Source organism: Plecotus auritus (assembly GCF_963455305.1).
Source record: "Plecotus auritus genome assembly, chromosome: 1".
Taxonomy (NCBI): Eukaryota; Metazoa; Chordata; class Mammalia; order Chiroptera; family Vespertilionidae; genus Plecotus; species Plecotus auritus.
Window position 1 is genome coordinate 59,256,132 of NC_137770.1, and position 23,519 is coordinate 59,279,650.

The window sequence follows — 23,519 nt, forward strand, 5'->3', positions numbered from 1 at the left end:
AGCATGACCTTAAAAGCCACATAATCTTACTTTAGATTGAGAACTTTATCTAAAACATGGTAAGATTTATACTGTAGTATCCAACCACCCCTTTGTATCTTCTCTTTTAAAATATCCTATCTAATAAAAGAGTAATATGCAAATTAACCATCACTCTGCTACACCCACAAGCCATGCCCACCAGCCAATCAGGAGCGAGTATGCAAATTAACCCAACCAAGATGGATGCAGCCACGGAGCGAGCAGGAGGCTTGGGTTTCCCCAGCAATGGAAGAAGCCAACCTTTCTGCACACCCTGGCTGGCCCAGGCCTCCACTCAAGGCTTAAAGTTTCAATTATAGAAGATAAATAAATCCCAGATACCAGGGCCTCCTCTTGGGTCACCGGAGGGCGTGGCCGGCCTGCAAACTACCACAGGACCCTTGCCCAAGCTGCCCCATGCCCCAAGGGAACCCCCACTCTGATCCGGGACACCCTTCAGGGCAAACCAGCTGGCCCCCACCCGTGTACCAGGCCTCTATTCTATATAATAAAAGAGTAATATGCAAATTGACCGTCACTCCAACACACAAGATGGCTGCCCCTATGTGGTCAAAGATCCTGCCCCCATGTGGACATAAGATGGCCATCACAAGATGGCCAGCAGGGGAGGGCAGTTGGGAGGGACCAGGCCTGCAAGGGAGGGCAGTTGGGGCCGATCAAGCCTGCAGGGGAGGGCAGCTAGGGGTGACCAGGCTGGCAGTGGAGGGAAGTTGGGGGCGACCGGGCCTGCAGGGAAGGGCAGGCAGTTGGGGGGGACCAGGCCTGCACGGGAGAGCCATTAGGAGTGACCAGGCCTGCAGGGGAGGGCAGTTAGGGGCAAACAGGCTGGCAGGGGAGTAGTTAGGCATTAATCAGGCTGGCAGGGGATTGGTTAGGGGGTGATCAGGCTGGCAGGCAGAAGCGGTTAGGGGCAATCAGGAAGGCAGGCGAGCAGTTGGGAGCCAGCAGTCCCGGATTGTGAGAGGGTGCAGGCTGGGCTGGGGGACACACACCCCCATGCACGAATTTCATGCACTGGGCCTCTAGTTAACTTAAAAATTATTAGAATCATTAATGGAAGATTCAGATATATTTTTTGCTCTGTTCTCATTTGACTATCAGTTCCATATTAAATTTTCTGCAGTAGAGTTCTGTTAGAACACTAACCATTAGCTTGGCTCTAATCTGTTCTCAGTATTTATATAATAAAAGCCTAAGTGACCTTTACAGTGGAACGACCAGAACAACTGGTTGCTATGATGCGCACTGACCACCAGGGGGAAGATGCTCAACAAAGGAGCTGCTCCCTGGTCGTCAGTGCGTTCCCACAGGGGGAGCGCCGCTCAACCAGAAGTCAGGCTCATGGCTGGCGAGCACAGCAGTGGTGCCGGGAGCCTCTCCCGCCTCCCCGGCAGCATTAAGGAGCAGCGAGTCGAGTGGTAAGGAGCAGCGAGCAGGTGGACGATAAGGAGCGAGGGCTCCCGGACTGCAAGAGGGATGTCCACCTGCTGGCTTATGTCCAATGCCCACAGGGAGTGGGCCTAAGCCGGCAGGCAGACATCCCCCTAGGGGTCCCAGACTGCAAGAGGGCATAGGCTGGGCTGAAGGACCGCCACCCCCCCCCTCCGGTGCATGAGTTTTGTGCACTGGGCCTCTAATATGTACAGTAATTGTGTTCTCAGAATATGTGTAACAATAGAAGTACATACACTGTACAATAAGAGTTAAATGTATAGAACAGAGTCAGTAAGGCATTGGTGAGTTTGGTTTTGAAGTTTAAATATATACACATATGCATATGTATATACTAGAGGCTTGGTGCACGAATTTATGCATGGGTGGGGTCCCTCGGGGTGGCTTGTGGGGATCGGCCGAAACCCACAGTCAAATGCCGCCTGCCTCTCCTGCCTGCTGCTCCTGCTCATCCCAGCCCCGCTGCGCCTGCCGTGGGCTTGCGCCCAGTCACTCCCAATCGGAAGAGACTCGTGCCGTTATGGTGGCGCTCGCCAGCTGTGAGCCCTGTGTCTGGCGCCCATTCTGAGGAGGGTTGGGGGGCCAGGATGCGATCGGCCCTCTGGGCGGGCAGTGGGATGCCCTTGCCATCCAAGGATCTGGATCCGTCCCACTGACATTCACGCTGGTTGTTGGGAGCCACTTGGCAACCGCTTTTATATTGTTTCTTCCTTGCTGAGCGTCTAGGGAGGGGAAGTGGCTGTGGTGCCTTAGGCTAACTTCCAGTAGATCGGCGGTGCTGGTCTGTTGGTGCCTGGCCCATTCTCCGGAGATTGGACCTGTAGGACTACTGAGGGACTGAGTGGCTGCCACTGGGCTGATGGGCCGCGGGGACAGGTTGGTCAGCTGAGCCATGCTACCGCTGTGGGAGCGCACTGACCACCAGGGGGCAGGTCCTGTGTTGAGTGTCTGCCCCCTGGTGGTCAGTGCGTGTCGTAGTGACTGGTCAACTGGTCATTCAGTCGCTTAGGCTTTTATATATATACTTTATTTTCGGGGGAGGGGGAAAGAGATAGAAACATCAATGATGAGAGAGAATCATCAATCGGCTGTTTCCTGCACACCCCCTATTGGGGATGGAGCCCTCAACCTGGGCGTGTACCCTGACCAGGAATCAAACCATGACCTCCTAATTCATAGGTTGATGCTCAACCACTGAGCAACACCAGCTGGGCAGATTTGAAGTTTAAATAGGAGTTTCAGAAAGAAAGGGGAGAACAAACCAGGTAGAGACAAATGTATGTTGGTTTAGGACTAGGTCTAGGTTATTGCTAATGACAACAGTTTCTAACCAACTTCTGCTCCCCAACCCCTCCTCCACCCCATTTTAATTTCAATTGAAGTATTTGCTGTCTAGTCCACTCTCGCGAGCCGCGGTTTGCCGTTCTGTTGACTAATGAGTTTGCTGACCACTGGTCTAGACCCGTGGTTGGCAAACTGCGGCTCGCAAGCCACTTGTGGCTCTTTGGCCCCTTGAGTGTGGCTCTTCCACAAAATACCAAGGCCTGGGCGAGTCTATTTTGAAGAAGTGGCGTTAGAAGAAGTTTAAGTTTAAAAAATTTGGCTCTCAAAAGAAATTTCAATCATTGTACTGTTGATATTTGGCTCTGTTGACTAATGAGTTTGCCGACCACTGGTCTAGACTATTTCCAGTTTTGGAGGATCTCCTTGTTTTAAAAGTTTGGTTGTATTTGTTTATTCAGGGATGCAGTCATATCCTGTATGGTAAATTCATGGGTAGGTTGTCTCAGTTTCAAATGAGAGAGAGAAAGTCACTTTTCATACTTAGGTCACACATAGTACGCCCACCTTCCTGATATGGCTTCGTGGTTGAGCTTTGAACTATGAACCAGGAAGTCATGGTTCGATTCCTGGTCAGGGCACATGCCTGGGTTGCGGTCCTGTTTCCCATTGCGGGGTGTGCAGGAGGCAGCCAATTGGTGATGCTCTCTCATCATTGATGTTTCTGTCTCTCCCTCACCCTTCCTCTCTGTAATCAATAAAAAAAATATTAAAAAATAAAATGTGCCTAACATGTCAATGTATTTTTGTGTTTGTAGACCTGAAAAATGGCTGAAAACTCTAGCGACAGTGATTCATCTTGTGGTTGGACTGTCATCAATCATGAGGTATGCTATTTAATACTTTTTATAAGGCAATCCTATATATATAAAAGGCTAATATGCCAATCAACTGAACGGTGGAACGACCGGTCTCTATGACCACCAGGGGCAGACGCTCAACACAGGAGCTGCCCCCTGGTGGTCAGTGCGCTCCCACAGGGAGCGTGCCGCTCAGCCAGAAGCTGGGCTCACGGCAAGAGGGCGCAGGCCAGGCTGAGGGACCTCCCCTTCCCCCAGTGCACGAATGTCGTGCACCGGGCCTCTAGTTTGTAATATTACTGTGTTAGCAGTGATGTAAAAACTGAGTTCTTTGAAAGTCAGTATTTTTTCTACATTTAAGCATATGGTTTCATTGTCTCTAGCTTGGACATTTTCCCAACTACATTAAACTTCATTACTGAAAACTCTATGAGCCAACATCTTCTACATTATTGCTTTTCTCAGCTTTGAGACAGTAGGAAAATATTTATTGAGGGTTTATTATTGGTCAGGTTCTGTGCTTTACCTATATTCTCATATAGTTTTAAATATATGGTATAGATTACTTTTATTCTCATTTCATAGTTGAGAAAAGTAAAGCTTAGAGAGGTTAAGTAATTTTGCCAAAAGTATGTAACTGGGAAATATCAGAGCCTGCATTTAAAAACACCGAGAAAGGAGCATGGAGAATATCTGTTCCACTTGTGATATATAGTAGCAGAACTTGCTAGGAAAAGCACTATGGCTAGAACTGCATCACAAAATGAATTTTATTATAGAAGTTTGATGTTTCATAATCTACACTAATAAAAGAGTAAGATGCAAATTGACTGTACCTTCGTGATGCCCACCAGCCAATCAGGAGTGAGTATGCAAATTAACCCAACAAGATGGCGGGTTAATTTGCATACGCAGGCACTGAGCGGCCAGGGGCAGGGCAGGATGCTTGCATTGTCGCCATGGCGACGATGCAGGCATTCTGCACCGCCCCAGCCACTCTGGGCCTCTGAGCAGTGTGGGAAGGTGGAAAGGTGGCTCCGGGCCGGAGTGAAGGCTATGCTGGCAGCCAGGGGAAGGAAGGCCCATTCTTGCACGAATCTTTGTGCATCGGACCTCTAGTTAGTACATAATAAACATTATTTTCTCACACTGGTAATATATGTCCATTATAGAAAAATCATAAAATACTGAAGAATAGAAGCAATATCATAAAAATCATCTATACCTACTCAAAGTTTATTGGATTTATCTATTTCTCTTTTTGTTTTTAGGCTCTCTTAAGCCTCACTTGTTTTTCTTCATTAATAAGGATTTTAATGGCTGGTCTTAGTTGCTTAGAGCATCTTCCTGATATGCCAAAGTTGTGGGTTTGATCTCTGATCAGAGTACATACAAGAAACAACCAATGAATGCATGAATAAGTGGGACAACAAATTGATATAACTATCTCTCAAATAAATAAAAATAAACAGTATGTCAAATTTCAAAAAATATTTCAGATGGCATTTTTTATAATTATTTTGATAATGTGAGGTTTAGACAATTAGTCATATCTTCTAAAAAACAACATTAACAAAAAATGATGGCTTTTCTGCAAGAAAGTTTCAAAATGTAATAGCAACTTTACCAATTGAGTTTGAGGTGGTTTTTTTTTTTTTTTTAATCCTCACCCAAGGCAATTTCATTGATTTTGAGAGAGAGTGGAAGAGAGAGGGAAAGACAGAGAGAAACATCGATGTGAGAGAAGCACATCGATAGGTTGCCTCCTGCACCCGCCCTGACCAGGGCCTGGGCCAGGGAGGAGCCTGCAACCGAGGTACGTGCCTTTGAGCGGAATTGAACCTGGGACTCTTTGGTCCACAGGTTAACACTCTATCCACTGTGCCAAACCAGCTAAGGCGGTTTCTTTTCTTTATTTGGGTGAGGTAGTTTCTTCTTTTTTTTTTTTTAATAAGTGACTTTTCTAATTTTAACCTGTTTTCTATCAAGCTTAGATCAACTCCCTTAGCAACAACTTCTCCTTCAAGCATAATTAACTAGGCAGCTTGGGGAGTCTTACTTGGGAGTGCAGTGTGAAGCAAGACAGCAAGTAAACCTCTCTGGCATGAGGGTATTCTGTGTTAGGGATAGCTTGTCACAGAGTAGATCATATCTTTACGTACTTGTATTCCTCTTCCCGTCATATTTAGTTATCAAGTCTTACATGTGTGTTCTTTTTTTTTCCTTTCCTAAAGTTCCCAATCTGATTTAGGCCAGAACTGATCTCCCCTGAAACTACCAGTCTATCCCTAACCTTGCCTTTGTTTCTACCATTTCCTACCACTTTAGGCAACCCAAAAAACTTACATTCAAGATTATTTAAAACCCAATTCTTTAATGAGTTCTTTTAATTTTTTTTTTTTTGAGGTATGCTTATCAGGAGAACTCAGACCTTTTGGTTTCATGGATTAGTAAGCTATAAGAAAATTGAGGGGCAAGGATAGAGGCACAATTAACTAATGGTTAACTTTATTTCACTAATTAAGACACAAGGAAAAAACCCTCAAAATCCACTAACTATTTATTAAGTAAAAGACAGTCTAACATCAAAGTAGGAAGGACAAGCTTGGAAGAATAAAAATACTTTAAAATTTTATAAGGAACCCCATTAATCTAATGGGTTCATTGTAAGCCTTACCCTTAAACTTTTTCATTTGTACATTGCTGTAATAAGTAGTTATTTGCATGTGGCTGTTTCTCTGAATAGGCTATAAAGTTAAATTTCTGATTCAAATTTTTTATACCTATCTTTCCTAATAAACTCTGTAATCTTGAGTAGAAGCAAATTAATAAAAATAGCTCACAAATGTTTATCCTTTGGGATTCAAATTTATTGTTTGGGTTTGTGAAATAGAGTAGTTAGAGCATTCACCTTTTAATCTGACTTCACTTTTAGAATCTAAACCTGTTCTCCATTTTGCTCTTTCCCTGCCGTAGGCCTTTATGGAGTAAATTGAAAAAAAGGTAGTCAGATTAGATACTGCTCTCTTTGAAGTGTAGCAGCATTGGGACTTTAAATAATGGATGCATCTACTTGTATTCAAAACCAGCTTTGATGAGCTGATAGACAAATAACTGATTTTCCCTTTTCCCTAGGGGTCTGATATAGAGATGGTGACTTCTGAACATGGGACAGCCAGTGACAGCTGTGAGCTCATCCCAGAGTATTCATCTTTAGAGCAAGAGGAGCTACACGTATTGCAGTTAGAACAAGGGGGTAAGATGTTTAATAAGTCTGATACATTTATTTTTTAAAATTGGACGTGTTTGGGACATTACGAATCTTGCCTTCTTTCTAGGTGGACAGCTAAGTGATTAGGCCATTGAAGGACTAATGCGTTAGTGTGGACTAGGTGGGCAACCCTGCAGAGTCTGGTGGTACCAGCCTTCCCAGGGCCTTGTTTATTTGCAGTATGTGTTTGAGCCTCCAGATAACTCTTTGATATTGCGCATGTAATATTGAGTCCTTCAGTGACTCAATATTGTCAATCTTAAGACTAGTGATGTATGAAATTAATAAATTATCACAAGAGATTTACCAGACTTTTCCAGTTATTGTCACACTTCAGAGTACTTTGGTTAGAAGTGGTAAATGGCATTTAACAACTGTGTCACATCTACGTTGTGTATAATCCCACTTTTTATGGGATTTGATATTCACATTAATTATGTGAAGAAGTATGATGCTCAAATAATGAATGTATACTCTAATCTTCGTATTTAAATTACTTCTAAACTTCTTTAAAAAAATTACTAAAAATGTAAACAGAACATTTCCCCCCCGGAGAATCAAGTGGAGGTATCCAGGCTAGAAATACAATAGATCAGTGGTTGGCAAACTGCGGCTCGCGAGCCACATGCGGCTCTTTGGCCCTTTGAGTGTGGCTCTTCCACAAAACACCATGGCCTGGGCGAGCCTATTTTGAAGAAGTGGCGTTAGAAGAAGTTTAAGTTTAAAAAATCTGGCTCTCAAAAGAAATTTCAATCGTTGTACTGTTGATATTTGGCTCTGTTGACTAATGAGTTTGCCGACCACTACACTAGATTATACCTGTTAATCTTGTTTTTAGCCTACTTGTTGATTACTAATTTCTTTTGAACAGTGATTGTCATCTTTCATGGGTCAGAGATCTCTTTGAGAAACTGAAAGCTAGGGACAGTCCCTCCCCAAAAATGCATATACTCATTTATCTAAAAAAATTTACATACTTCCTTAGGAGTTCTTGGACACAAGTCCACCTTTGTTGAGGAGTCTTACCTCCAAATTAATATTCTGTTAAGGACTATAACATACAAAAGCAGTGGATGTTTTTTCCCTTTTTTTGTATGGATTAAATTATAAGTGAAATACATGTTAGAGAAAAAATGATGAGAAAAAAAAATTTAAACTACCCATAATTTTTTTGGTCTGGAGATAATTGCTGTAAACATTTGGTATGGGGGGGCAGAAGTAGGTTTACAGTTTTGAGTATGTGAAACACAGAGTTTATTCTTGTATTATCATTTATTATGCAGGGGTGGGCAAACTTTTTGACTCGAGGGCCACAATGGGTTCTTAAACTGGACCGGAGGGCCGGAACAAAAGCATGGATGGAGTGTTTGTGTGAACTAATATAAATTCAAAGTAAAGGAGTGGAGGGGAGAGCAAGAGAACCCTCCGTTCTTTCGGCTCCGTGGGCCGGATAGAACAGCCGAATGGGCCGGATCCGGCCCGCGGGCCGTAGTTTGCCCACGGCTGTACTAGCGGCCCGATGCATGATATTCATGCAAGGGGCTTGGCCCTTGCAGCCCCTCGCAGCCTCGGCAGGCCCTTGGAGCCCTGGCTTTGTCCAGAAGGTCATCCGGACGGTCGTCCAGAAGGTTGCTGTTCGGTCTAATTAGCATATTAGCTCTTTATTATATAGGATTATTTTCCATACTAGTGGCTCGGTGTATGAATTCGTGCACATTGAAAGGAAATTAATTAGAAGAAACCTCTCTGGTTCCGGGGTGTGTCACCTGAGAACTGCTGCTGCCAAGTCACCACAGCTCAGCAGCTCCTGCATTGAGTGTCTGCCCCCAGTGATCAGTGTGTGTCATATGTACCAGCTGGTCGGATGGTCGGACAGTCACTTAGCCTTTTATATATATAGATGAACAACTATAAACCTACTTTTGCCCCACCCTGTATGTTTTTTGCTATGCATAAATTTACATTTATTATTATACTAGAGGCCCAGTGCATGGATTCGTGCACATTGAAAGGAAATTAATTAGAAGGTGTCCGGCGGAGTGTGGGCAAGATGGGCCAGACATACCCTGGAGCCAACTTCCCACAGTCCCTCCCCAGCCGGCTGCACCTGGGGTGACTCCGGGGCTCGAAGGGCATCTGTGGAGTGAGTGGGGTCCTTCCGGCAGATGTGGTCCCTCAGCCTGGCCTGCGGGGATCAGGCCGAAACCAGCAGACTAACATCCCCCAAGGGGTCCTGGAGTGCAAGAGGTCACTCTGCAAAGTTGCTGTCACTCGGCAGCTCCTGCATTGAGCGTCTGCCCCCTGGTGGTCAGTGCATATCATACCTACCAGCTGGTTGGCCAGTCACTTAGCCTTTTATATATATAGATTATTTTAATACTTTCAAATTTTGTTAATATTGTATATCCTTTCTAATATGAACTCCTGTACATTTTTCCAAGTCTTTTTTAAAATATGTTTTTATTGATTTTTCAGAGAGAGAGCGAGAGGGGGAGAAAGAGAGAAACATCAACATGAGAGAGAAACAATCCATTGGTTGCCTGTAGTACAGCACCCTGACCATGGACTTCAGCCAGCAACTTGGGCATATACCCTGATTGGGAATCAAACAGATGATCTTTTCGGTGCAGGGATGACGCTCAGCTAACTGAGCCACCCTGGCCAGGGCTCAAGTTCGTGTTTTTTTACAGTCTGTTTTTTATTATATTTTATAATTCGGATCCATAGTTTTGAATCTTATGTTGCCAGACATTGATAGTCATTAGAGTAGTGGTACCTTTAGCTTGAATAAACTTTAACAATGCAGGATATGTTCCATCAGATATCTGAGAATTGGTTTCCCATATTAACAGATTTTTATAAACACCTTGCTTTAAAGTAAGTACTTTGGTATTGTAAGGTAGAGACTGTTTACTTAGAGATTATATTGCTTTAGTTGCTATTAATTGAATTCAGTTCAGTGTCTTAAATTATCCCCTGACAATTTCATATATTGAAGTAATTATATTTGAAATACAGATCTTTTTAGCAATACAAGAATGACTTATGTCATTTGATTAAATCCACTTTAAGAAATTGGGAATACATTTTTTTTTTGTACCCAAATCATTATATATGAAAACTGCGAAAGTGATAAAATGTAATTGAATTAATTTTTGCTTTATATCAGAGAGCAGCCAAACTGTCACAATGGTAGTGGGAGAAACTTCTTATCCAGCTTTGGAGGAAATGAAGTTAGCACTTGTGGTAAGCTTGTGTTCTACTCTGTGGAAATATGGTAAACATAGAGAATGCTAATTAAAGCTTCCATTTCTAGTTGTGCATTCTGTTCCTATTTGAATTAAAAATAAATTTCATTGAAGATTTTGAGATTCCCCAGATTGATCAATTAATGTTAAAGTTGTTAGCTTTTATATAAACTCCCGATTCAGATGTGTTTTAATTTAGAAAAGTAATTTATTGGTAATGTTTTAAAAGACTTATTCATTTAACCGCTAATATAATTTGCTTTAAAAAAAAGGTGGTATTTTTTTTTTTTTTTGGTAGATAATTTTTATAAGAGTTTGAGCCAAACCTCTGACATGCTAGGTAGGAGCAAGATCTCAAATGCTCCCCAGAATAAGTTTTGCATTTTCTTTCACACATTTGAAATTAAGGAAGATTATATGGGGGCCAGAAAAAGTAAGGTAATGATTGGATTACATGATAGTTAACAAGATTATGTACTATCTTGGGTGGCTGCAGTTTATTTCATAGGTGCGTTGACCTAGATGTACAGATATAATGGACAGGGCTTGTTTATATGCCTGGGGTGTGACTACCTACCATGTCGTGCCCAGTTAGGAATTTATGATCAGATCATCCTGTGAGGTTATTTTCCATAGAACCCCTTTTTTTCATCCACATTTCCCCCTTTTGATCATAAATCTGAAGGTCGAATAGTGTGGTCTCTCAGTTCTAGGAAGGCTCATTCCTAGGAAGTCTCAGTATAGATGTCATCTTGACTATTGGTGATGGGGAAACACTGTAACCATAGGGTCTGAGTTGCAGCTGCATTTTCCCAAACCAGGAAAGGCAGGTAAATGGAAGGCAGTCAGGTTTTATGGCCTTCATTTAAAAAAAGCACTCTGGACCATTTCTATCCTGAGAACTATAATGATTCGAGTCCTGCCTTCTGTCTCTCATCTTTCTGTATTTGGCATCTAGTATAACACGTAAGCCATAAAAAGAGTATTAACAGTTACACATGTTCAGCCATCATAAACAGCTGAACTATGTAGAAAAACCCAAAGAGCAAGTACAAGTATTATTATGACTAATACCATTAGTAAACAGGAAAAGACAGACAAAATGGATTCAGGGTTCAACATCAATCCATAGGTATACAGGCCTTGTCGATGTATTGATGTATAGTTTGTCTAATTAGATTACATTCTTGAATTATATTGAGAAATTAAGCTAAAATCAAGGTCAGTTTTTAATTTGAGGACAAACTAAATCTTATCCTTTAGCATTTACCTGACTTCTAGATAAAACTAGATAGCTAAATGATCTTTACATGGCATAACTGTTTATTACATACATAACCAGGGAAATTTCATCAGTCTTTTAATGGGCTCCCTGACTGCAGGGTTACACATAAATAAACCCATGGAACCAGTAAGAAATCCTCTCCTTTCTGTGTTCATTTGGGTCGTAAAGGTGGGCTGCTTAGCTTTTGCAGCCTACAAGGAGTACCCAGGGGTTTGAAGGGGTTTTCATACTAAAAGATGAACCTACTATTGAGTAATCCTTTCCTATTAGACAGGATTCATATCTTTTATTTCAAGCCCAAATTACCATACTAAAGTACCATTTTAGCTTTGAACTATGTAGAAAATATAAGGCCCTTAAATAATTGTTGAATTTACTATCTCACAAATTATGATTCCTTAGGGAGAGGAAGAAAAGTCACTTGAAGACAATGTTTCTTTTGGAACTGTCAGTGACGATTCTGATATTGTGACCCTTGAGCCACCTAAGTTAGAAGAAATTGGAAATCAAGAAGAAGCCTTAAGTGTTAAAGAAGAACAGAGTCCAGAAGACTTTAACATGGGCTCTTCCTCTAGCAGCCAATATACATTCTGTCCACCAGAAACTGGTAAGAACTATACAAAGAATACACTGATAACAGACTTAGAGACTCCCGTGACCATATTGTATATAATGACTTGTTTTATAATCCTAAATCTCAAGTTTTGAAATATTTGAGTTAAACTCAAGAAACGTTTTTATAAAGTTTACTGTTATATTTAATGTTTTCCTAGACTCTAGGGCCTAGAGCCCAGTCTTTTGCTATAACAATAAATGCCATCTCTTATTAAGTAAAAGACCAAAAAAAAAAAAAGCTTCAAGGAGAAGGAGGTTTGTTAATGTCTCAAACACTCGCTTTGACATGTTTTATATCTTTAAGAGTGGATATTGAGCCATTATGCCTAAAAGCAGGAGAATGTTAAGATTTCTACCTACAATGATAAAAATTTTATATTGTAAAAATAGTGAAACTTCTTTCTCTTCAGTTATTAGTCATTTAACAAACGGTTACTGAGTTGCTACTATGTGCAAAATAGGGCTCAAGTAGCTGGCAGTACAGCAGCATCCCAAAACCCTGACCTTTGGATCGTTCATTTTAGATTGAGTTATGAAAATGTGCCTATTGTAAGTCACGTTGTTAATGCAGTTAATGTCGATTGTTCAGACAGAATCATTTGGAGGTTAAAATGTGAGTTACTGAACTAATTCCCTTCTATAATTTTTTGGCTCAATTTTAGGGACATAGAACATCTTTCAATGTGGTGTAACTATTTAGACACAAGTTACTAGAAAATACAAGAAACAAACCTGTAATTAACCAACAGTTATTAACCCACAATTACAACTTAAGAGTGAATTATGTGAGAGACACCTTGGAATACTGCCAGTGATTCCAGTAATTTCTTAATTTGATGCAGAAACAGGAACATGTAGTATCTATTTTAGATCATTTCTTTAGATTTTACCATTCTTTAATTACATTTGCCAAAATCGACAATGGAATTTTTATTCAGTTTAAGTTAATAAAAAGTCTGCAAGTAGAGATTTTTTAGTTAATTCATTTAATGAGTTATTTTCAACTAGTGTTTCAGTAGTTTGACTATACAAGAGCTTGAAAACACTTTATTCAAAATGTTTAAATACTTATCAGGTGTTCTTAGTGATCAGAGAGAAACTTCGGTGTTGGCTAGAATAGGGCAAACATAATTGATTTTAGAATCCATTTTGGTCATCAAATTTCATTTTATTTATTAAAATATAGGATTCAAACTATATACTAGTATTCCATTACTTTTTTTAAAGGCTGTGCTAGTTTAATTTGAGAATATTAGTAGGCCAGAAAAGGTAGTTGAATGAAGTAGGAGTAGTGGAGAAGGGTCCAAGCAGACATTTAAGAAATTGACGCTATACATGCTGTTACTTTTTTTCAGATACTTGGACACTTCAGAGCACATTATTCTAGTTTTAATCTACTTTCTAAATTTGGACTTGGAAATTTTATAGATTCAGTTAAGAGGTATATTTTATTAGGTATTTTTATCAATTGCTATCCCTCCCAAAGGAATTACTTCAATAAAGAACATGTTAAAAATAATTAAAAGTTACATCGGGCTGTGTTGAAAATACTACATATACTAGTATATATCAGTTACCCAGAGTTTTTGTTCTCTTTCACTTATCCCATATTTTTCTCAGTTTAATTTCCTGCTACCCATTGCTTATTTTGTTTTTTGTTTTCCTTTTTTTATCTGTGTTGGATTTCAACTTCAGTTTTTTTCTTCTTCTAAATTAAATTCTTGTGACAGTTATCTTTTGTTGACGTAAGAACACTCCCCTCCCTCTTCATATGACTCTTTCCTCCCCTAAGAGAGCCAAGTTGGTAGTTGTAGAAAAGTTTGTATTATATGTTTTTTAAAAAGGCATAATTGTTAGATTTTGATGGAGCACAAATAATAATGTTAAATGATAATTAAAATGAGTATTTTCAGTTCTCTTTTTCCCTGTTATTCTTTATAATAAAGCTTTATACATCTTTTTTCCTGTTTATTCACAAAAGAAAGGTGGTGGGAGAAGCTGTGGAAGATTCCTGAATGCATAAGGGGATGGGCTGATCAGCTGAAACACCATGTTCCTAGCCAACTCGCTTTCCAAGGTGGTGTGACTAAATCTGTCAGCTTTTCTAGAGCTGAGTGTGCCTAGTCACATTTACTACTTACTTAGTGCTTTAAAGATATCTATTGTCAGCTATGATACTCTAAGCAGGTGTTCAAATTTATTTTGTGATAAAGCTGGCTAAGCTTATTGCATGCCTTTGCATTGCTTGCATCTTGGACTGTGGGCCAAATTAAGCTTTAAAAGACTTATAAAAATAAAAAATATTTCAGCTATCATATATGGGTTAAAAAGATGGAAGCATTAGATAAGGATGTAAATTTATTAATACCGGTTAGGCTGGTTTACTTGGAATATATAATGAAGTCAATATGTTAATGTAGAATTGAAAGTTTATTAAAAGGAATTTTGAATAAAGGTTTGTTTTTACATTGACCCATCTTAATACTCTCAGAAAGTCTGACTTAAATACTCCATCCATGATCATGAATGCCTTTGTATTATGTAATGCTTTATTTAAGTCTTCCTTTCTTTCTCTTTGTCCAAGAAATGTAACCTCACACCTGAGGCGGCGGCATCTTGGAAAAACTAGTGGTCAAGAATAACCAGATAAACATGATGGGCATAAGGGTCATGAACAAAAGATCTCTCAGTAGCTTCTGTATCACTAAATATTAGGAATATTCATTCAGTAGTGCCTTCTCTCTTCGTGTATTTCGTCGTAAATGTGAAAGCTAACTGAACCCTCCACGATCCTTCTTTAAAAAGTATTGCCTAACTTAAGTCACCAGCTTTCCTGTGGCATGGATAACCTGCCTTCTGAAGAACTGTTTTGCTTTTTTAAAGCATGAATGTTTGTTGTTTTGGAGCTCTGTGTATCAAGTTCAAGCTCACATTTTATCCTTACTTTTAATGCTCTCTTTCTTTCTAACTGGCCAGGGGGAATTATTTCTAAGTCATGTAATTTTCTGTCAACATAAAATTTTTTTGATAATATGAAACCGTGTTAATAAATTATACATATGAAAAAACTGAAGATAATTTTTCTGGTGTATACTAGTATGTTTCCAGGACTTGAGATTTCTTGTGAATTTTAAAAAAAAGTTACGGTTTACTATTTTTTTCATAAAGGAGCTGCACCAGATTGTTCCTTAATATCGGAGATAGCTGTTGTGTCACTTCCTCATGCTGACATATTTACTAGAGGGTGAAATTAATAGCCTTCTAGTAAGAGTGGCAGTTGAAGGGAAGGGCTCATCTGACTTCTGGAAGTCTGTGTTTAACTAGAGTGTTCTGAACCTTAATTATGGACTCAGAATGGAAGTGAAACTAGAAAAACACCCAAGGAACTGCTTGTATATGTCCCTGTGTTCCTTAAACAGCTGAGCTTAAATTGAAATTGAAAAGATACAGGGTTTTTTTCTTTTCTTCTAGAAATAGTATTTGTTTATAGCTCTACTATCAAATAAATTTAATAGACTATGAGAATGATTGTTCTGATGGTATAAACTATAAGAGAGGTTTAACAATAAAACAGCTAGACCTTCAAAGGCACAGAATATGATTAACAGATTCTTGTATATCACAGTTGAAATATTTTATGTTTTGGCATTATGTTGATAAACTTGAAAACTTGAGTTCATGTTGTGTTGTTTTTGGCTGTCTTATGTAAAAAAAAGCATGTAGGGGTGGCATTGATTATTCTAAATCATACATACTAGGGAACCTTTTATAAAATTTTAAATATTTATCTACTTTTTTTTTAATAGTATTTTCATCTCAGCCGAGTGACGACAAATCAAGTAGTGATGAAACCAGCCATCAGCCCAGTCCAGCCTTTAGACGCCGCCGTGCTAGGAAGAAAACTATTTCTAGTTCAGAATCTGAAGAACGACTGCTCGCTGACCAAGAAACTGAACCCTCTAAGGAGCTGGGTAAACGCCATTTCAGTAGTGGCCTCAATAAGTGTATTATACTTGCTCTGGTGATTGCAATCAGCATGGGATTTGGACATTTCTATGGTAAGTAATTGAAAATTTGTTAAACATAAACTGATGGCTTAGGATAGAGGCACTTACTAAGAGTGAGGAATTTTAGGCCTGTTTTAGTGTCACTAAATATATGCCCTTGGAAAGCTCATATATTTAATGACAAAGCTATTTTCACTTAAAGGAAGCAGTATTTATTTAAGAAATGTAAGGATTATTGGCATGTATTTTTTTTATAAGGAAAAGATTAGAAGATTAAAAATCTGAAATGCTTACAATGAGGTAAGTAGTTTATTTTAGAACCACAATTAAAGTAGTTTGAACTCTGACTTTATTAGGAGGATGATCTAAATCCCAGTTGAAATAGTTACAATTGAAATGTCACAATAATTGGTGCTCATTATTTCTGCCTTAGTTCTTTTTTGTTTTTTGCCTTTAGGTTTCACTCAAGCTTTATATATTGTTCCTTTAATTTTTTTTTCTTTATTGTTTAACGTATTACATATGTGTCCTTATCCTCCCATTGCCCTTTACCCCCCCCCCCTTCATGCCCTCATCCCCCCTGGTGTCTGTGTCCATTGGTTAGGCTTATATGCATGCACACAAGTCCTTTGGTTGATCTCTCCCCCTTACTCCCACACTCCCCTACCTTGTTAACATTTGTTGTTTTGTAGTTTAGCATTATACTCTGCTCACTGTTAATCTTGTTAGTGTTTGTGTACATTGAATATCTTAATGAAAAGCTTGTGAAAGTCTCTTGGGTAAAAAGAGGAAGGACTTCCATGTGGTGTTATTTTTCATTTGGGAGCCCAACCATTGAATCTTCTTTTTTCTCAATATTTTAATATGTAATTTATTGATTTCAGAGAGAGGAAGGGAGATGGAGAGATAGAAACATCAGTGATGAGAGAGAATCACTGATCAGCTGCCTCCTGCATGCCCCCTACTGGGGATCTAGCTCACAACCCAGGCATGTGCCCTACCTGGAATCCAATCATGACCTCTTGGTTCATAGGTCAGTGCTCAACCACTGAGTCACATTGGTCAAAACATGAAATTTTATTTAAGGTACTAGAGGCCCAGTGCACGAATTCATGCATGGGTGGGGTTTGGCCGGCCCGGCCCCAATCGGGGCAGTTCAGGCTGGGCCTGTTGGGAGGAGGAGACGGCGGGAGGTTAGCTGGCTGGGCTGGCCCTGATCAGGGCCCTATCAGGGCTGGGTTGGCTGGGGGGAGGGGCCAGTGGGCCCCGCTCCCGATTGGGGTTGTAGGGGCCCATCTGGGGCAGGGACGGCCAGGGGGAGGGACCACAGACAGTTGGCCGGCTGGCCCTGCCCCTGATCAGGGTTGGGGGGCCGATCTGGGATGGGGCCAGGCAGGGGGAGGGGCTGCAGGAGCTTGGCTGGCTGGCTCTGCCCCCCGATCAGGCCGGTTCACTGGCCGCTGTGGGCATCATAGTGACCGGTCATTCCGGTCATTAACAGCATTCTGGTCAGTGGCTTTTTATATATATAGATACTAGAGGCCCGGTGCACAAAATTCGTGCACGGGGGCGGGGGGAAGGGGTGTGTCCCTCAGCTCAGCCTGAACCCTCTCCAATCTGGGACCCCTTGAGGGATGTCTGAGGCAGTCGGACATCCCTTTCACAATCCATGACTGCTGGCTCCCAACTGCTCGCCTACCTGCCTTCCTGATTGCCCCTAACTGGTTCTGCCTGTCAGCCTGATCACCCCCTAACCACTCCCCTGCCAGCCTGATTGATGCCTAACTGCTCCCCTGCCAGCCTGTGCCCCTAACTGCCCTCTCCTGCAGGCCTGGTCACCCCCAACTGCTCTTCCCTGCAGGCCTGGTCCCCCCCAACTGCCCTCCCCTGCAGGCTTGATCGCCCCCAACTGCCCTCCCTTGCAGGCCTGGTCCCTCCCAACTGCCCTCCCCTGCTGGCCTGATTGCCCATAACTGCCCTCCCTTGCAGGCCTGGTCCCTCCCAACTGCCCTCCCCTGCTGGCCATCTTGTGGTGGCCATCTGGTGTCCACATGGGGGCAGCCATCTTGGACCACATGGGGCAGCCATCTTGTGTGTTGGAGTGATGGTCAATTTGCATATTACTCTTTTATTAGATAGGATACGTATTTGCACAAAGTTGAGAGTGAGAACTGAACAGTCACACTCTGCTATATTAGAATCAAAACAAATGTCTTAGATCTTGTCAACAAATTTCAGTTTGCCTTCTATTTACTTTTAGGATTTTTTTTACTACATAATCCACACTTTAACTTTCTGTTTTGTTAGTTCCTTCTACCAATGTGTCCCTTATATAAAGTTTGAAGAAATATTCCATGTTGATTTGTGGGAAAAATACATTATTCAATGTAGTAGTAAGTGAGGTAATGTACTGAAGACAGTCAATACTTGTTTTAAGTCAGAGTCAGTAAAATGTGTTTCTTCTTGTATTTAACTTTATATAATAAAAATAAGTAATTACACTCCTGCTTGAATTTATTACTGAAATACTGTAATTTGTATCCTTCCTTGAAATTTGTTGTGATGGGATTTGACTTAACGTTTTTATTATCTAGCTGGAGCAAATATGTGAATATATTTTATTTTTTGAGCATGAGTTTTTCCCCCCCCACAGGTAAACCTGGAGGTAACAAAGGAGAAGGTCTTATCTTAATCTTTTTTCCTACTAAAAATAAAATTAGTAATTTAATATTAATCCAGATTCCATTAAAACCTCACTAATTGCATGAACTTTTAAGTATTTTTTAGAAAGACCAATTTAGAGAGGAGTGCTTTCAAAATTGAGAAATTATTGCCATTATTTAGGATTTTGGTCATTTGTAAAATTTACTTTGATAATTATATTTACTAAAACATTTTCCTGTACTTCTTGAAATTAACTTTTTAGAATATGAAAAGACTGAGTATGAAGAAGGTTTATATAGTAATAAGACTGGCTCAATGAGCATACAAAAACCTGAATAATTACTACTTTTTCAAGATCACTATTTAAAGTACATCACATTTTTTTAAAAATTCTGTCACTGATCTCAACACTTGGAGCTCTTTAGAGTTGACTTCAGAGCCAGTTTGAATTTCTCATGCACCATGAAGTCAGTCATTGTACACCATAATCATTTTCTTTATAATCATTTTTTTGAATATATTTTTATTGATATCCCAGAGAGGAAGATAGAGAGATAGATAGAAACATCAATAATGAGAGAGAATTATTAATCTGCTGCCTCCTGCATGCCCCCTACTGGGGATCGAGCACATAACCTAGGCATGTGCCCTGCCTGGAAGGAACCATGACCTCCTGGTTCATAAATTGACGCTCAACCACTGAGCAACACCAGCTGGGTTGCTTTATAAATCATTTAACAACATACTACTAAGAGCCACTCAAAACATGTACCAACTTTGGCTCTATATAATTTTGGAGTTTCAGACCTATCTTGGAAGGAAGAGAAAAGTAGTTTGAGGATAGTAAAGTAATGTACTTACAGGTATTTGCGACTGCTTAAGGTTCTGAAACTGCTTACAGAAGTTTAAAGAAAAATCTTCATATATGATGCACCTATCTTCCTTACTTTTCTTTGTTTATAAACTATCCATATTCTAAATCATTAGTGAAGGTCAGTTGATTCAGTTTTCTCATGAAGTTGCTTTAAGTATTGGTAGGCTGCTCAGCTCTTGGACAACAATGTAACAGAATATAAGTAGGTGCCACATTATGTAGAACAGATGTAATTTATAGCTCAAAGGCTACACTTAACTGAGTCATCCTAGAGATGGTAGGATTTGAGGTGTGTTTGGTCTTATTATGCTTATGGAGGTGGAAGGAAAATGGAACATTCCTGCAATGGAGAGTCTGATAACTTGAAAGTAAACTTGCTGGGTTTGGGAGCAGTGAGAAGACTGCCTGGACTAGAGCAGAATTGATATTTAGAAATAATGGAGTGTAAGGTTGGACTTTGTGGGATGCTGTTATATTGTAAAACATCTTGGAATTTGGTAGGAGAGTTTGATTTATAGAGTGACATGATGGCAATAATTTTAGAGAAAAAGTATAGGAAAGAAAAATGGTATGGGGAAAATTAGAAGTCATTCGGGAAGTTTTGTAATTTAGATATTCAGTGACCAGGGCCTTAATTGTAATGATAGTGCATATGGAGAAAAGGTTGGTGAAATAAGGGAGATTGAACTAATAATGGAAGAGAGAACTTTGAGCTGGGGTAATGGAGATATTGGTGGTTTGTTTTTTAACTTCCAATAAGTATGCTAGCTGCTTTACTTTTGGAGGTGGGCGTGTTAATGGGAAACAGTTTTATTAGATGATAAATAAATAGATGGTGAGCCACTTTGGTTTGTTTTTACCCAACTTTAGAATGGTTTAGGGCAGCAGTTAAAGTTTTAATTTTTATTTTTTATTTTTATGAAGTTGTCCCCAAAATTGTGCCCAACAGGCACCTGATATGTTGGCTGGAAGCTCTGGTGAGATTGGTAGAGAAGTCTTACAGCAGTGACAGCAAAAACTGACAGTGGGTTAATAAGATTAAGATAAATAGGCTTGTACCAGAAGGCCAAAGATTATACTTTGAGCAGTAAAGCTTTATAGTTAGGCAGCTGGAGATGTGTATATATGGTGGGGAGGACCAAAACTTCAGGGAGTGGCTGCCACCTCACTTTTGGAAAAAAAACAAAAACCTGATAGGTTGAAAAAGGCCACATAAAGACAGTCATCAAACATATGCTATGTAATAGTACTGCCAAATCAGATATCAATACACAGTTTTAGGTTATTTTCCAATGGTCAAAGGAATTCATCCTATTAGAAGTTTGAAAAGAAAGATTTTCGGTCACTCTGGGAATTACAGATGTATTTATTTCAACAATTTTAAAAATCAGATTCTTTTGAGTAATACTTAAACAAATTTGCCATGCTTTTATAAATTAGAAAATTTAAAGGATGTGAATACTAACAGTATCAGCTGTTAATTGGTAACAGTTGTCTGATTTGGCAAAAGTTTTTAGCGTTTTTCAAGATGTATTGAAGAAACTAATAATATTTTTTAGCAGTAGGAGAAGAAATACTAAACTGTCATTACATCCTTTCATTACAAAACTCTGTGATATCTTTACATAATGCTATGCCACTCAGTAGATGTAATATTGTCAAACGCATTTTGCCTTATTTTTCATTTCCTGGTGTTTTTTTTCTCATGCATGAAGCATGTAGCAGCATGTGAAAAGGCATGTCTTGGCAAATAAACATTTTATATTTTAAGGTAAAAATAGATAGCATCCTAGTTGGTTTAAGATCCCTTTATGACTGCTGGGATAGGGATGGTGGTACTTCAGTGCAGACCTAACCAATGCAGTCTTAAAAGATTTGGGCTTTGAGAATGGTGGATAATTAAAGCCAGTTATTTTCCTTGTTATACCTTTTGGGTTTGTGTTATATTATTTAGGTAAAATATAGTAAGGAAAATAGAAATTTTTGTTTTTCCTTATAACTTGTGAATAGACTTCATGCTTTTTAAAAAATATATATATTTTATTAATTTTTACAGAGAGGAAGGGAGAGGGATAGAGAGTTAGAAACATAAATCAGCTGCCTCCTGTACTCCTCCTACTGGGGATATGCCCACAACCAAGGTACATGCCCTTGACCGGAATCGAACCTGCGACCCTTCAGTCCGCAGGCCGACGCTCTATCCACTGAGCCAAACCGGTTAGGGCTAGACTTCATGCTTTCTTTCTTTTTATGGGGGAATGCAATAATTGATGTACTTCAGAGATCCCTCAAAACCCAAAAGGCCTGAGTGCTCACTTTGGCAGCACATATACTAAAATTGGAACAATACACAGGAGATTAGCATCCCTGTGCAAGGATGACACTCAAATTCGTGAAGTGTTCCATATTTTGTGCAGTGCCCCAGTGGGCATCTTCACACACTTTCATTAGCTCGGAAGAAATATGAGTCAAAGCACAACATGTGACACTCGGTAGCAGAATTGTCACTTTTCATTATTAAAAAAAAAAAAAAATCCCCGCCAAAACCGGTTTGGCTCAGTGGATAGAGCGTCGGCCTGTGGACTGAAGTGTCCCGGGTTCGATTCCGGTCAAGGGCATGTACCTTGGTTGCGGGCACATTCCCAGTGGGAGGTGTGTGTGCAGGAGGCAGCTGATCGATGTTTCTCTCTCATCGATGTTTCTAGCTCTCTATCCTTCTCCCTTCCTCTCTGTGAAATATCAATAAAATATTTTAATAAAAAAAAAAATCCCCAAAACTAGACCTGAGTGCCTCTATAGAGTAAGATAAAAACATTACATAAGTTGTTTTCTTTGTTAGGATAATGTGGGCTGCTTGTTTTAATCAAAAGGATTGTGAACAACTTAAATGTCCCTGGTATAATAAAACAAAAAAATATATCAACCTATTTGGCTTGATCTCTGTTATACTAACATTCATCTACCACCATTCGATGAATGACAGCATGAGATTTTACTTATTCATTCTTTGTTTATAAACATTGAGAATGTTTATAAAACTGAAATGCTGTTATTTTGAGGGAAATGATCCTATCTTGATTAGTTAAACATATGCAGATAAAATGTTTTATTATGTTTCAAAATACTGGCAATCATAACATGTTATAAATCTCTAATAAAAATGTTCATTTTTAGGCACATTTCAGATTCAGAAACGTCAACAGTTAGTCAGAAAGATACATGAAGATGAATTGATTGATATGAAGGACTATCTTTCCCAATGTGACCAGAAACAAGTCTCTGTTACAGATTATAAGGTGTGTACTACTAATAATAAAAGGGTAATAAGCAAATTGACCGAACAGCAAAATGACCAGAATGCCTGCAGCCCCTCGCTCCGTCCAGCCCTACCTCCCAGCGGGCACCCCCAGCGCCGCCCCTGATCGGTCCCCCACCCCTGATGGCTCCCATCTAGGACAGGCCGACTGGACCCCACCAGTGCATGAATTTGTGCACTGGGCCTCTAGTACATTTTATAAAAATTGTTAGCCCATAATTAATATGCTATTAAGATATAGATATAGTATAGATTGGAAAATCAATAATATTAATAATTGTCGATGGAATACTCTTTGTGTCCTTGTCACTTTTGTGAGTACCTCACATACAGTATTTCTCATTTCTCATCACTACCTTGTGAATTAAGCAAGTGTTAACTTCATTTCAAAGACTGGAAAGAGATTAAAAAAAGCTAAGTAATTTTCCCAAGGCTAGCAGCTGGCAGAGCTTAATTTAATTCTGACTTCAAAGATGTTAGTCCTAATCACTTATAATTAACCTATTTTAAATTGATACTATATTATTGATATTATTAACTTTATTTTTACAGAGCTGAGCAAAACATTTTCATTTAATGAGAAAGAGGAGTGTGTGTATCTTAA

At 39.7% G+C, this 23,519-nt stretch overlaps 1 protein-coding gene across 5 annotated transcripts in view; it reads left to right on the top strand.

Annotated features, from left to right (window-relative positions):
* Window positions 1–23,519, top strand: part of CCPG1 (cell cycle progression 1) — a 45,152-nt gene that overhangs the window by 14,196 nt on the left and 7,437 nt on the right. For 2 of the 5 annotated variants that reach the window (XM_080663751.1, XM_080663750.1), the window contains exons 2-8: window positions 3,594–3,662; window positions 6,771–6,891; window positions 10,076–10,152; window positions 11,842–12,046; window positions 14,036–14,131; window positions 15,861–16,112; window positions 22,774–22,895. In XM_080663751.1, coding sequence (XP_080519877.1) covers window positions 3,603–3,662; window positions 6,771–6,891; window positions 10,076–10,152; window positions 11,842–12,046; window positions 14,036–14,131; window positions 15,861–16,112; window positions 22,774–22,895 — 933 coding nt within the window. In that variant the 5' untranslated portion in view covers window positions 3,594–3,602. The remainder of the gene's footprint in view (window positions 1–3,593; window positions 3,663–6,770; window positions 6,892–10,075; window positions 10,153–11,841; window positions 12,047–14,035; window positions 14,132–15,860; window positions 16,113–22,773; window positions 22,896–23,519) is intronic. The other 3 variants (XM_080663753.1, XM_080663752.1, XM_080663754.1) reach the window with 2 other exon arrangements.